The sequence below is a fragment of the Phacochoerus africanus genome, chromosome 7, assembly GCF_016906955.1.
Source record: "Phacochoerus africanus isolate WHEZ1 chromosome 7, ROS_Pafr_v1, whole genome shotgun sequence".
NCBI lineage: Eukaryota > Metazoa > Chordata > Mammalia > Artiodactyla > Suidae > Phacochoerus > Phacochoerus africanus.
The window spans coordinates 34,461,080-34,477,185 of record NC_062550.1 but is presented as its reverse complement, the minus strand read 5'-3'; the positions used below and the strand labels follow the sequence as shown (position 1 = coordinate 34,477,185).

General features: G+C 43.2%; 1 protein-coding gene across 5 annotated transcripts in view; it reads left to right on the top strand.

Moving 5' to 3' along the window:
- Window positions 1-16,106, top strand: part of GRIP1 (glutamate receptor interacting protein 1) — a 761,849-nt gene that overhangs the window by 694,009 nt on the left and 51,734 nt on the right. For all 5 annotated transcript variants that reach the window (XM_047787148.1, XM_047787146.1, XM_047787145.1 and 2 more), the window contains exons 15-16: window positions 1,196-1,265; window positions 3,148-3,293. In XM_047787148.1, the coding sequence (XP_047643104.1) occupies window positions 1,196-1,265; window positions 3,148-3,293 (216 nt within the window). The remainder of the gene's footprint in view (window positions 1-1,195; window positions 1,266-3,147; window positions 3,294-16,106) is intronic.

Below are 16,106 nucleotides of genomic sequence, written 5' to 3'. Positions count from 1 at the left end.
TGTTTACAAATGTTGGCATGGTTCATTTTAATTATCGAACTCCTAAATTAAATGGAAGTTTTCTAGGTCAAGATGATATTTTTAAACTTATATGGACTATGGTTCATTTTCAGGATTATGCCTAAGTAGACTCATTACTATTGCTTTTCATTACAATTACTTCATTATCATTAAATGGGAATATTCCAAAGAAAAGTTATAAAGCCCAAAACTGACTGCTATGCAGGAGCAAGATAATAATTTTATCTATACACTCAATGAAGTTACATGTATATGTTTAGAAGATGCATATATATAAAAGTATAAATAAATAGCCTCAGTCACATTCCTGAACATTGCAGAGCATTCTAGGTCTAAATTTTTGAGCAAAATTTTAAGATGTATAATCTATTGAGCAAAAGATTTCCTTCTGAGGAAAAAAGAAAAGAATTTTCCATCAGTGATTTTCATCCACTCTCCTACCCAGTACACTTGAGGGCCCCAGTTCACTGAAGAGTGATGTCTTCTCAGTGGTAAGAAGTGAAAGAAGGGGTGGGAGAGGGGACCACATATAAGTACCACTAAGGGGAGCCCCTGATTGCTTTTTAATACTTAGCGTTCACTTTCCACTCTTGAGAATCACAGATTGAAATAGATTTAAACCTGATGGCCAGCTTTGCAATCATTTTCTCCAGTTGCAAATTTAAAATAACCTTGTCTTAGTTTTCAAGATTATAATCACTTTAACACAAACATAGTTTTATTATCAAGAAGGAATAATGGGGAGTTCCCGCTGTGGCACAATGGAATCTGTGACATTTCTGCAGCTCCAAGACTCAGGTTTCATCCCACGGCCTGGGAACTCCATATGCCAAGGGGCAGCCAAAAAATAAAAGGAAAGAAAGAAGAAAAAGTGGTAATGGAAATTCTCTGGTGGCGCAGTGGGTTAAGGATTCCAGCATTGTGGCTTGAGTCATTGCTTTGGTGCGGGTTTGATCCCTGGCCTGGGAACTTCTGCCTGTGTAGATGCAGCCAAAAAGGAAAAGAAGAAGAAGAAGAAGAAGAAGGGGCATTGTGCACATTTTTAAATTCATTGGCTGATTATCTTTGCGCACAAACCATACTTGCATCAACAGGTGCTCATTTTATTGAGCCCTGTACTGTCCTGGGTGAATCATGATCTAAAGATGTGACTGTTTTATCTTGGCTATTGCAGCACCATCCAGTAGAAAACCAGGAGACCCGCTTGTCATATCAGATATCAAGAAAGGCAGTGTGGCACACAGGTAAGAAAGGTGGTTCTGGTACAAAGGGCATTTCTTAATTATGACAGAAATGACCCCTTTCATACCCAAGGCAACCTTGTTAATGGATCATGATATTTTCAGTATTTCCAGGCAGCCACTATTAATCAATGATATTCGATATCTCTAATGTCAATAGCTATGTAGAGTGCTCCCCTTATGTCAGTTTATTTCTGCACCCAGTGCAGGCAGCTGAAGATGTTCTTAGGGTCTTTCATGAATCCAGCATAGCCTCTCCTTCACAGATCATCGTCCATCCTTCATTTTTCCAGCTAAATTGAAAGTGGTCCCAGTTATGAGTCACCCCACATGGAGATAATAGCTTTGGGGAGAGTTTTGCTAGATGCCAGAATGTCTTCCCTAATCCAGCCAGATCCTTGTGCCTTAAAACAATGTCTATGTCTCCTGTTTGGTCCATGGACCATGAACATCAGGGAGTCTCAAACTTTTAATTTCACAGATCAAAAATATTTTAGGAGTTCCCACTGTGGTGCAACAGAAACCAGCCAGTCCATGAGGACACAGGTTCAATCCCTGGCCTCGCTCAGTGGGTTAAGGATCCAGCATTGCCTTGAGCTGTGGTGTAGGTCGCAGACTTGGCTCGAATCCCATGTTGCTGTGGCTGTGATGTAGGCTGGCAGCTGTATCTCCGATTTGACCCCTAGCCTGGGAGCTTCCATATGCTGCAGGTGTGGCCCTAAAAGGAAAAAAAAAAAATTAAGTGATTGGGAATATTGATGTAGGAATAACTTTTTTTTTATTTTCCAATTAAGGACTTAAAAAATTCAATCTATTCTCATAGTCTTTTCATTAAATCAACATGTTAACACTTAAAAAAAAGTAGGAAGGACATTGTGTGAGTTTAGCTATGTAAGTATTGGCTCAGATACAGTGACAAGGAGACTCATAAATAGGGCAGATCCAACAAGACAGAGTTTGTCTGTTGTGTGGCAGTTGGGAGGCAGGCAGGAAACTCAGCTGGAAGAGCAGCTCTACCGCCCTCTCCAGCTTGCTCTGGTCACTGCAATTGTGCAGCCATAGAGGGGAGGTGGTGGTGGTGTTGAGAGAGTCTGGGGTGTGCAACTTTAGGGGGTGACCCAGAAGAAAGAAGGGGAGAATGGATGCTGGGAAGCAGTTCGCAATCTCTGACACCAACAGAACGCTTAAAGGATGGCTCTCACCACCACATAACCTTCCTTACAAATAGGTGTGCCTATACATAGAGAGATACATGCAAGCGTATTATACATTGCCATTTTTTTTTTCATTTCATGGTGGACCTTAAAAACTTTCAAGACTTGCAGCGGCCCACAGCCAATGTTAGAAGTAAGCAACCACTTTCCAGATAGCTAGCAGCATCAGATTCACCTTTTCCCCTTCCTGTAGCCACAGTGAGTTTCTTGGGGCAGGTGGAAATGACAGAGACATGAAGACTCAGACCTCCGCTAGGTCCCTGGCATCTTGACCCCCCTCCCTCCCTCTACGCTCTCCTAGTATCTGGACTGCCAAGGATCAGAAGTGATACAACATGTGCAGAGGCATAAGGACACTCAGGCTCTGTAAACCAGGGCCCACTACCCCCCTTTCTAGGGATCTTAGAATTCCTGAGCAAAGCGCATATGGTTGTCCTGGTTTAATTGAAGAACGCATAAGAAAAATGTTTTTAATACTCTGCAATTTAAGGTCCCGGCAGCCATCCAAAATAAGACTGGCAAACAAGGGATTTGTCAATACGGCAAAAAAAGCTGAAAGACTCTCATTTCCTCTAAAGAGGACCATAATGCTACTTTATGCTAGATGCCTCTTAGATCAGCTTGGTTAAATGCTCCTCATTAATCATGTGCTGATGTATGTTTACCAACAGAACTGGAACCCTGGAACTTGGGGATAAATTACTCGCCATAGATAACATCCGGCTGGACAATTGCTCCATGGAAGATGCAGTTCAGATCCTCCAGCAGTGTGAAGACCTGGTGAAGCTCAAAATCCGCAAAGATGAAGATAATTCAGGTATCGATAACCTCGCTAGTTCAGACTGATTTCTCTCACTGCCCATCTGTCACCGAAGATATTAGATCTTGGTGTTTTGCATACAACAGCTGGCTAGTGACATGGCAGCTGTGTTTTACATAGTTAAGAGGGTCTTTAAATTGTGCGGCAAGAGGGTAGTAGGGGTTTTAAATAATGGTGCTTTTAAGTGATATAATTAGGATATTTTCATTATATAAACATTACAACTGTATTAAGCTAATTTTTAAAGATGAAAACTAAATCATCACCCAGTAGCACCCTAGGAAAGGAGAACTAGTCATTCTTTTAGTTGATATTATATTACATAATTATAACCCCTAGCGCATGTTATATTTTTAACTTAGCTTTATACGCGTTAACCATTTTACAAACCCTTCGTATCATTTTAATTTACTGCTATAATTTATTTACCATTTTTGTCTTCTTACTTGAATTGCTTCCAGTTGTTTCATTACTATAGGTGGCACAATCATGGATATTTTTATGCATGGATATCTTTATTCAACTTTTCTTCTTTTGAATTATATCCTTAGGAAATATTCCTAAAAGTGGGATGGCCGAGTCAAAATGAAAAGGGAAAGCTTTGGAGTTCCCATTGTAGCTCAGGGGGTTAAGAACCTGACGTGTCTGTGAGGATGTAGGTTCAATCCCTGGCCTTGCTTAGTGGGTTAAGGAACCAGCATTGCTACAAGCTATAGTGTAGGTCACAGACACAGCTCGGATCTGCTGTTGCCATGGCTATGGGATAGGCTGGCAGCTGCAGCTCCAATTCAACCCCTAGCCTGGGAACTTCCACATGCCACAGATGCAGCCTTAAAAAGGAAAAAAAAAAGGTGGGGGGGAGAAAAGTTTATGATTCCTGAGGAGTCTTGTACCATGTTGCTTTCTAAAAGGGCTCTATCTACTTTTCCTCCTTCCAGTAATGTGTGAATGCAGGAGAGCAGTGCTTCTCAAACATTAGAAGGTCTCAGAGTCACCCGAAGAGCTTGTTAAAACACAGTTTCTGGGCACCAACCCCGGATGGGATCTGAGACTCTCATTTCTAGCAGACTGCATGGTGATGCTCCTGTGACCCAACGGTCTGAGCAGCCCCAAAGCAGCCCTTCTACCTGATTATGATAAGAACCCAAGCTAATTGAAAAAAGTTCATGAATTGAAAGAGTCAGCTCAGTGGAGAATTTATAGAAAGTGGCATATATCTATAACATAAACATTTAATTAAAAATGTGCTAGTCTTTTGGGGGAAGCCAGCACTTGATGCTGATTGTAGTTACAAGTTGTTTTGCTTATTTGCCTAAGCATAATAAACAGTTTACAGTTTCCAGGTTGGGATTTTGTGTTATTTTGTTTTAATGCAGTGAGAATTTAAAGCATTTGAAGCAGTCTGAATGCTTACTCCATCTAGATTTTTATTTCCCCAGTGTTTTCAAGTTTTTCCTTTATGTAATTAGCAGTTGACTTTTGCCTAATAATCCCACTTATTGAATCTTTCTGAAGCATTTGATTTTGTTTTCATAGATCCGGTGTACTCATATTTCATAGGTTATATAAGATTCATTCAGTTACATAGTTACAGTAACAAGTAAAACTGGCATAAACAGGCTTGGGAATAAACATAACTGACTCTCAATTTTTAAGCTTATAACTCAATCGGTAGTAGGAACCAATTGAGTTATAAGTAGAGGTGCACAGAGGTGCTATAGAGTAAAATCTGTTACTCTGGACCATTTGTGGCACTGGTCAGTGTATTTTACAAAGAGGATGGAGAGTCACAATTAATCCAGTAAAGGAGTTCCTGTCATGGCTCAGTGGTAACGAACCTGACTAATTTCCACGAGGACACGGGTTCGATCCCTGGCCTCACTCAGTGGGTTAAGGATCCATCATTGCTGTGAGCTGTGGTGTAGGTCACAGACACAACTCAGATCCCGAGTTGCTATGGCTGTGGCGTAGGCCGGCAGCTACAGCTCCAATTCGATCCCTAGCCTGGGAACCTCCACATGTTACAGGTTCAGCCCTCAAAAGAGAGAGGGGAAAAAGGCAATTAATCCAGTAAATTGGTTATGGGGAGACTGGTTAAGAGAGCTTCTGCTGACTATAATTTCATCCCATCTAATAATGAGCTATTGTCAATGTCTTGGAAGCTCCTGCAGTCTGATCCTCTAGATCCAGAGTCCGTGGTCATGTCAGGCCAGGTTTTTATGGTTTCTCTTCAGAGTCAAAACAAGTTGGTGGTTACATCCATCAGCAAGCTGGTAAGGAGGATTATATCCAAATATATTTTGTAACAAACATTTAAAAATATGCATAGATTTCTACTAGTTATTTCCCAAGCACCTGATTTTCTGCACCAACATTTGCCTTTCTCTCCTGACAAGCATGCTTCATCGGCACTTTCTTTGGGAGATTTATTTTAAAAGGAGGATAAAGCCTCTAGCATCAGGCTGGGTTCTGTCTTAGGGAAGAGGCAGAGCCCTATGGAGAAACGCATTTTGCATGATTTGCCCAAGCTAAGCAGATCTCAGCCATCTTCCTTGCAGAGTGAAAAAGCCAAGCCCTAGATGAATATGTATGGCACTTATGGTTGGCAGTGTTCCCAGTTCCAAAGCCAGGCTGTGCAGACACACTGGGAGGAGGTTCAGAAACAACGGAGCCCTCGAAGAGACAGATCTTACTTTTAATTGCTTCTTTCCTTTGACTTATTTTTTTCTCCCTTTCAATAATCCTTCCCCCTACAATCCCTGTGCCTAATACTATGGCAATGATCCTGTTTGTTAGGGGTTTTTTAAATTGATTTTTATTTTTTCCATTATAGTTGGTTTACAGTGTTCTGTCAATTTCTACTGTACAGCAAAGTGACCCGGTCACACACACACACACACACACACACACATATGTATATACACATTCTTTTTCTCACATTATCCTCCATCATGTTCCATCACAAGTGACAAGATATAGTTCCCTGTGCTATACAGCAGGATCTCATTGCTTATTCACTCCAAACGCAATAGTTTGCATCTATTAATCCCAGACTCCCAGTCCCTCCCACCCCCCACCTTTGGCAACTGCAAGTCTGTTCTCCAAGTCCATGAGTTTCTTTTCTCAAGAAAGGTTCATTTGTGCCATATATTAGATTCCAGAGAGAAGTGATATCATATCGTATTAGGTATTTTTTTTTTATTTTTAAGAGGTCCAACTTTTAAAATCCTAAATCCTTCCATTGAGAACCATGCACCAACCCAAAATAAGACTGCAAATAGGCTCAAGAGACATATTTACCAAACCATATTTTCTCAAGTTGTTATAATGAAATATATACTCACTTCCATCAATTCTTATAACAGACCATTATTTGAAAATTGATCATTGATTTGGAAGAATTTGAGTGTTTCTGAATCTCCCGTTGTGGCTCAGTGGAAACGAACCCAAGTGTATCCATGAGGATGCAGGTTCCATCCCTGGCCTCACTCAGTGGGTTAAGGATCCAGCATTGCTGTGGCTGTGGTGTAGGCCGGTAGCTACAGCTCCGATTCGACCCCTAGCCTAGGAACCTCCACATGCTGTGCATGTGGCCTTAAAATAAAAATTAAAATTAAATAAAGTAAAAAAAAAAATTTAAGTGTCTCTATATCTTCTTCCCCATGATAATATCAGGATAATTTGAGTAACTGAATTCTTTTTTATTCAGAGCAAAGCATGGCTGGGGGGGGGGGGAGGATTATTCAAAGTGTAAAACCTGGATGTAAGATTAGTTCAAGACAGTCTGTGGAGTCATAAAGAGGACACACTTTTGAATCAGACCTGTGTTTAAGGTCCAGCTCTGCCATATGTGAGCTGCATGAGTCTGGGCAAGTTACCTAACCTGCCTGAGATTCAGTTCCATTCTCATGTGCACATAATAACACCCACCTCAGGGAGCCATTGCAGCTTGTTGAGAGAGAGATGTACTGGTACAGTCAGTATTCAGGAACCAGGAATTATTTTCATCATTATTACATCCTGAAATGCCTTTTCCCCACATCAGTTCTGATCCTTGGTCAAGATATAAATGAGTGGGAAGTAAGCATTAATCATAACAACAGGCACTGATTTCTGGAAGTTTGATACTGTGCTTAATCTGAAATCAAATCTGGTGGTGTGAACTCTTGCCATCCTTTGTCTCAGTATTAGAATAGTATATTCAGTATATATTCTCTACTCCTTAAAATATTGCTCATCTTGGGCTTTTTCTCTACACTAGGAGTCTTCCACGTCTTTCCGTAAGTGCCTGCTCCTCTCTATCCTTGGTTCTCTCATCAGTTGTAGAGAGTTTATGTCCATACTTGATGCAGCTTGGTTTCCTAAGCTCGTGGCACTGCAAGTGAGTTTAACAGATGCTACTTCAAAATGTAAACATGTCTTCCAGCTGCACTAATTTATTGCTCTGCCTTGTACTTTACCCAAGGAAATGGTAGAACTATTCTCAAATGCTGTTGAAGTCTTTGTTTTTCATTCCATCATGTCGTCAGCATGTAATTTAAAGTCTGTAAGGTGCTAGGGACTGCCAGTTCTTAGATTTAAAAGGAAGGACACACTCTCTGGCCTTAAATCAGTCACTGCCTTATGGGAGAAACAGAAAATAATTAACAATATGATGAATGTTCTAGGTGTTTGTAAAAATGTTAAGAGAATGTGAAGCATCCATCTGAGCAGGGGAGCTCAAGAAAATGCTTCTAACAATCTTGCTCTTGAGAGTATTTGACCGGTGGTGTTAGAATTAGTCAGAGGAAGAGTATGAGCCAAAGCGGAGGTCAGAGAGTGTGGCACATCCTTGTAGCAAATACAGATGCAGCAAAAAGAATGTGTAAGGACTTGGTAGTGGGTGAGTAGATAGCACCAGATCATTATGGTCCTTCTAAACCATGTAAAGAAATTTGAATCATACCCCAGAAGCCAATGGGGAACCGTGAAAAGACATAAAGCAGAGACGTGAGCCCACAGTAGTTGGTCACTGGTTGCAGTCACTGAAGTACTGAAGAGTCTGCATTCACTCTGTTCCTGAATGAAATGGCGAGGTCTTACCTCCACAATGGACAAGCTGGGAAACTTGGGAAAACTAACCTCTCTGAGCATTGGTGTCCTCATCCATGATGTCGACTGAATGCCTCCTCCACATGGTCATCTTGACAATCAGAGGAGGCAGTATATTGAAGCACTTAATAATGTATGGCACCAAGTGAGGCCCAATGAACACTATCAACGGCCATTATTAACATGTTTTAGGAATGAATCTTAGCTTTATTATACTATGAGCAAATCTTCTGAAACATTGGGGGTGTAGGGATTCCCACCCCACCCTCCATATTCAGTGGCCATCATGCCTTTAGGAGATTTTTCCTTTGTCATCTCTTTCTTTTTTTCTTTTTTCTTTTTATGGCTGCACCTGCAGCATATGGAAGTTCCTGGGCTAGAGGTCAAATTGGAGCTGCAGCTGCTGGCCTACAACAGCCATGCAACATGGGATCTGAGCAGCATCTAGGACCTACGCTAAAGCTTGTGGCAACGCTGGATCCTTAACCCACTGAGCGAGGCCAGGGACTGAACCTGCATCCTCCTGGATGCTATGTTGGGTTCTTAACCCAATGAGCCACAACGGGAATTCAGCACTTGTCATCTTTCATTACCATGGAAACACGACCGGGTAGAGCCAAAGGTGCTTGCCTGGGTCCTAGCCTAGGACAGTGGCTGTTACCTAATTCCCAGGTCCACGGAGATGCACTTAACCCCCTTGAAATAAGATCTGTTGTTTCACCTTTACTGCATCTGGATCCAGTGTAGATGAAAAGGGGAGAGTTTGGAGATCTGAGAAGAAGCCCTGAAGCAAAACGGCAGAGAATTGGGGCAAATTGTGGAAATAAATAGGGGGAGTCCATATTGGTCCCAAATAATTTCTAACTATCTGCTTTGAATTACTGCCTCTGTGCCAATCAAATATATGGCTACTACTGATTTCTCTCTTGATTTAGAGCACCTCACTACTAATACCTGGCATGTTTGTAGAGACTATAAATTCAGTATTTTCCTTTTCCGGGCTCTAATCTGAGTTAGAAAAACATTTCCTGGCTGCAGTTCGTCCCACCCAAAGCAAATTACCTGTTCACATTTCCAAATAGAATCTTAGGCAAATATAGCTTTAGTACCAATTAAATCTGCCCTTCAGAAATTTGGGCTTTCATATTTTTTTTTCAGTTCACTAGTGTTAAGCCAGCTAAGTAATTTGCCGCAGCTTCCCTCCCACCCCTGCCCCAAATCTAGATTGAAGTAGCAGAAATGCCCCATCACAAGCAACTGAGAATGGGAGTTCCCATCATGGCTCAGTGGTTAACGTAATCCGACTAGGAGCCATGAGGTTGCGGGTTCGATCCCTGGCCTTGCTCAGTGGGTTAATGATCTGGCGTTGCCATGAGCTGTGGTGTAGGTTGTGGATGCGGCTTGGATCCCACGTTGCTGTGGCTCTGGTGTAGGCTGGTGGCTACAACCCCAATTGTACCCGTAGCCTGGGAACTGCCATATGCTGCAGGAGCAGCCCAAGAAATGGCAAAAAGACAAAAAAAAAAAAAAAGCAACTGAGAATGATCTGTGCTAGAAGCAGAGGTAGGGGTTGTTTTAGCAAGAGGCTGGATGCAAGAAGAAACTATGAGAGATTTTTTAAAACGACTTTTTTTTTTTCTGCTTTATCTCAAAGTGGTAATGACTTTCAAATGCAAGTCAGTATCACAGTCAACCAGAGGGCTTGTTAAAACCCTGATGACTGGGCCCCTTCCCCAGAGTTTCAGATCCCAGCGGGTCTGCGATGGGGCTAAGGTTGGGCATTTCTTTTTTTGTTTATTTGTTTTTGGTTTTTTTGGTTTTGTTTTTTTTTGTCTTTTTGCTATTTCTTGGGCCGCTCCCGCAGCATATGGAGGTTCCCAGGCTAGGGGTTGAATCAGAGCTATGGCCACCGGCCTATGCCAGAGCCACAGCAACTCGGGATCCGAGCCGCGTCTGCAACCTACACCACAGCTCACGGCAACGCCGGATCGTCAACCCACTGAGCAAGGGCAGGGACCGAACCCGCAACCTCATGGTTCCTAGTCGGATTCGTTAACCACTGCGCCACGACGGGAACTCCAGGTTGGGCATTTCTAACAAGTTCTCAGATACTGCTGACATTACCAGTCCCCAGACTACACTTGGACAAGCACTGGCACAAGGCAGCCTAAGTTGGAACCTTACAAATGATCACTTACATAAGGAGCCGCAAATTTTACTCTTAAACCCTTAGCAACTCCTTGGAACATTATTTTGATTCGGCCTGGGTCAAAAGACCACGCAAGAGGAAGGAAGCCATAGAGGGTATTGTTGTAAATGGTATATTTTCTCAGGCCTGTCCTCTTTCAAAAAATGGAGCCATACTCTGTGACATGAATTCCATCACTGTGAGTTGAAGTGAACTTTGATTGACCTGTCCATTTTATGCATTCCTGAGGCCCTCTCCCCAATCCGAGCCTCCGATCCGGCCACAGAAGCAGCTGCCGTTATGGATTCAAGCCAGATAGCATTCATTTTGCTAAACACTCAAGACGCCCGAAAATAACATTGCAGATAAGTAATGCTGCCATTCTGCATCTGTGCCGTGGTGCCATTCATTTCCTTAACTAGAGCCGAGCAGCACAAATACGGTGGCTGGCCCCCTGTCTTGTCTTTCATTAATAGTGGTAAACCTTCTGTGGCCATCTAGAAGCCGTTTATAATATCATTAACATCTGTGTAGGCTCACTTCGCAACAGACTGGTGATCCTGCCTCTTTCCTTCTCAGAAAACTTTCTGTTCCGGTTCAGCACTCCCGTGGCTCCTTTCTGAGCTGGTGCAGCCTCTAGGAGAGAGAGTCTTGGAGCGCTTCCACCTCCAAAATGGTCTGAGTGTAAACGGCAGTTACCACCTTCCTGGGGAGCTGCAGAGTCTCACAGCTGCCAGCTGGGCTGACGCCCAGGAAGGCAGATGGAATTGGATGCGCAGCCTGATGCTGACGCAGACCCTCTCGGAGCTGTGGAGGGAGGCTATCCTAGGTTGACGGTTGCCACCGCATCAGCCTAGACGTTATTCTCAGTCTTTGGATGAGCCTGAGTGGGTTTGCATCCACCTCAACTAGACTCTGGAGTAGCAGGTTGGGTGACTCACACAGCTCGGAACCAGTGACGTCAGGCTAACATTCATTCGTCCTTTCGCTCGTTTGTTTAGGCATTTACTGTCATCTCCTTGCAGTGAGACTCTGGGGAGGTGAAGATAAAAATCTCAGTTTTCAAGGTGATCCTATTCTAAAGAAGGAGACACAATTTAAGCGTAGAATACAAAGCATATACTAGAGGAGGCATTCCCAGTGGATGCAAAAATTGGTTCTTGGGGAGCAAAGAATCTTAGATATTATATTGCAGCGGTTTGTGATTCTCCAAAGCTCAACCCTACTCAACCGAATCGTATTTCTTCATATTTAATTTCTCTCATTAGGGAGAGTTTAAACTTAATTTTTCTCCTCAACAGGAGAAGAGGAGGCAACAATTTTTTAAGAGTAATGCAGGAAGGATACCCTGGGAGCTGTAGGATCTCATAGGAAAGGCTTTAGCTGAAGATCCAGGAAGGCTTTCTGAAAGATAAGACATCTGAGCCAAGTTCTAACGCGAGAGGAGAAATTATCCAGGCAAAGAAAGATGCTTATAACAAGCGCAAGGTTAAAAATGTGTGAAGACGGAGTTCCCATGTGGCGCAGTGGAGAGGAATCCAACTAGTATCCATGAGGATGCAGGTTTGATCCTCATCAGGAATCCGGCGTTGCCTGTGAGCTGTGGTGTAGATCGTAGAAGCAGCTCGGATCCCACATTGCTGTGGCTATGGTGTAGGCCGGCAGCTGCAGCTCCGATTCGACCCCTAGCCTGGGAACTTCCCCATACTGCAGGTGTGGCCCTAAAATGCACAAAAAACAAACAAACAAAAATACGATGTGTGAAGAATACTTTTAAAGGAGCTGCAGGTGGTTCAGTGGGGAGAGAAGTTCGGAAATAGGGTTGGGATGGGAAAGGTTGGCAGGAGGGGCTCCAGCCCAGTTCCTACCCAAGGGGTTGCAGTTTATTCTTCAGGGATTGGGGAACTATTGAAAAGCTTCAAGGAAAAGAGGAGCATATTCAGAGGTGTGCTTTTAAAAAGTTCTGGGAAGAAAAGAGAAGGAATTAAATGTTGCCAGGACTGGTGAAAATAGATAGAGGGGAGAGGGACAGAGGCTGGGTCCCAAGTAGGAAAACAATTTAGGAGGAAACCATTGCTGTGGAAACTGGGCCGGGTGGAGATGGGGCCTCCTCCAGAGCACATGGCAGCAGGATGCTCCTGGAACCCTGCCTGGTGGCAGATGGGCCATCAGGTCTGGATGAGACTGTGTACAGACAGCTACCTCCACCATCATCTCTGAGTAAGGAAGCCAGACTAATTGAATGTCTCTTTACTCCAGGCCTGCCCATGGAGTTTTCTAAAGGAATGAATATTTTTTCTTTTTGGAGTGTCCTGGTGGCCTAGCAGGTTGAGAACCAGGCATTGTCATTACTGTGGCTTGGGTCACTGCAGTGGCGCAGGTTCAGTCCCTGTCCTGGGAACTTCCGCATGCCATGGGCATAGCCAAAAATATTTTTCTCTCTTAAAAATATTACTATGAAAATATATTTTTAAAAAGAGAAAGACAGGGAGTTCCCATCATGGCTCAGCAGTAATGAATCTGGCTGACATCCATGAGGACGCAGGTTCAATCCCTGGCCTCGCGGTTAAGGATCCATCGTTGCCATGAGCTGTGGTGTAGGTCGTAGACGCAACTTGGGTCTGGTATTGCTGTGGCTGTGGTGTAGGCCAGCAGCTACAGCTCTGATTCAACCTCTACCCTGGGTGCAGCCCTAAATGGGCAAAAAAAAAAAAAAGAGAGAGAGAAAGACAGTGCAATGCACCATCGTATATCACGTAGCATCAACAACTGCCAACTTAGGATCAGTCTTGCTTCAGCTCTCCTCCCACCTGAGTTGCCCTACCCCACCACACACTGAATTGTTTTGAAGAATTCTTAGACATATTCCATCTTACAAATATGAATATTCCTACAAATAAACAATACTCTTATAAGAGGCTTCTAAAATACATAACTAAATATCATCATGGTTTAAAATATTAGCAACATTTTTTTTTTCTTTTTGGCTGTGCCCACAGCTTGCAGAAGTTTCCAGGCCAGGGATCAAACCCACACCACAACAGCGACCTGAGCCACAACAGTGACAACCCCAGGTCTTTAACCCACTGAACCACCAGGGAACTCATAGCAGTCATTCTTAACATCTTCAAATATTTACTCAATGTTCCCACCTCCCTGATTTTCATATACCTGGGTAGATAGATAGGTTTTTAAAAAACAGTTGGTTTGGGAGTTCCCTGGTAGCTCAGCAGGTTAAGGACCTGGCATTGTCACTGCTGTGACACGAGTTCGATCCCTGGCCCAGGAACGTCCCCAGGGCCAAGGGTGCAGCCAAAAACAAACAAACCAAAAAAACCAACAATTGGTTTGAATTAGGATCCAAAAGGATATAGTCATTGCTTTGGGTTATTATGTCTTCTAAATCTACTCTTTATGGTCTTTATTTCTCAAAGTTTATTTGTTGAAGAAATCAGAAATCAGCTACATTTAGCATCACTTCATTAATATACTATCATTTTCTTGATTTGCATCTCATCACTATTTAAACTCATGGAGCGCCCAAACAATTATCTTTTGTTATTGTAAAGTCTCAGCTGCCTAATTAAAAATGTCCCTGTTGGAGCTCCTGTCATGGCACAGCAGAAACGAATCCGACTAGGAACCATGAGGTTGCGGGTTTGATCCTTGGCCTCACTCAGTGGATTAAGGATCTGGCATTGCCATGAGCTGTGGTGTAGGTTGCAGACGTGGCTCAGATCCCACATTGCTGTGGCTGTGGTGTAGGCCAGCAGCTGTAGCTCTGATTTGACTTCTAGCCTGGGAATCTCCACATGCCGCTAGTGTGGCTCTAAAAAGCAAAAAAAAAAATCCCTGCATAAGATGGCCTGAAGCTGTCCTAAAACCCTGTTACTCCATTTCTGGTGTTACTTTGTCATCTTAGTGATGCAAGTTGCCAGACTGTCCAGAAATAACCTAAGGTACTCCCTCTGGGTTGCTTGAAGAATAAGCTAACTGGAACCAATTTCTCCCCCTGCTCCCAGCAAGTAAGATTGCACCCCAGCACAGCTTCCCATGGACCAGTGGTTGTTTTCATCTGGACTAAAGTTGCATCTGAAACTTCCCACAGGTCCCTGGATTCTGGGCACTGGCTTCCAGCTGGGTGACAGCTTGGTAACTGTCACTTCCCATAGCTCTCATAAAGAGCTGATGGTCAAATCCAGAATGCTTGGTACCCATTGTCAAGGGAGTGCTCACGCTTGCCCTATCAGGGAGAAGGGCAGGAAAGGGGCAGAGTCCCCCCACTGGCGTGCACACCCACACTGAATGGCCCACAGCGTATCCAGCAGTAACCGACATTGAACTGTGCCAAGGTTTACTAATCAAGTGACTCCCTTAGAATTTTGTGCAAAATATAGTTGGTAGCACAGGCTGCAAAGTATATGTACTCTATCCAGTAAAACCCTCTTCGTTTATATCAAAGCCAGTTCTGATGGGTGACAATACAGTGTAGAAAAAGTTGGACTTTTGATGTCTGCTTCCATTTGTGGCTACCCCTGTATCCTGGTGCTTCTCTCAGCAGCTGCTTGGCGCAACTAAAGTAGGATCCTGGAAGAGGTGCATAAACCATCAAACAGAGCTATCGAAGCCTTGATGTGGAGGATTCTCAGCTGCCGATGCAAATTTGAGTCTAATTTTGAAGAGGGTGATGCTCTAAGATGTTGATTTCAGCTCTGCAGTGTGTGATAGATGGTCTCTATTCTGTGTGTATGGAGAGTCTTAGGCGTAGAGAGAGCCCTGAGGAAGTGGAGGCGATGCCTCCATTTGAGAACTCCCAATTTGTGGCCAGGAGTGAAGTGCTGGCAGGTGGGGGCACATCACTTCCTGCATTTCTCTGTAGACCTTTCATTTTCTCTTCAGTGTTATTCTTCACTGCACACACAGATAATTGAATTGTTAACTCAAGCTTTTCTAGTCCTCCTTATTTTAAAGTCTCATATCATAAATGAACAGCTGCTCATTGCACACATGTAACTGTGTTAAGGCTTCGCTAGGACACAGCCTGACTGTAAAAGCTGACTATTTTGTTCAAGTATCTACTGGACCATTTCACTGTATCCTCAGGTACAGAAATGAACAACTCCTTAAACACTGACAGCTCCCAGGCCCAGGGAAAAAACAAGACATGCTCAAGAACTTTAAGCATGTCATAAGCAAATGAAACCCTCTGAATTCTGAAACTTCATATTTGCAACCTTGACACAGTGAAAACACTTGACCATGTCAAAGATTGCCCATGACATCTTTCAGGCCAGTGCTTTAGGCCAACCACACTCAAATATGTTTTCCTTCATACTCACATTAAATGGTGAAAGTTAGCTCATGCTAGTGTGGTAGCCTGGTGTCTGCTACTGAAATGTAACTTACATGGTTCCTGGGCTTAAGAGCAAAGGAGAGAGAATCATTCAAACCTTTGGGTTTTTTGTTGGGGTTTTTCATTCATTTGTTAGTTCTTTTGGTGGAGCTTGTTTGTTTTTGCCGCACCTGCGGTA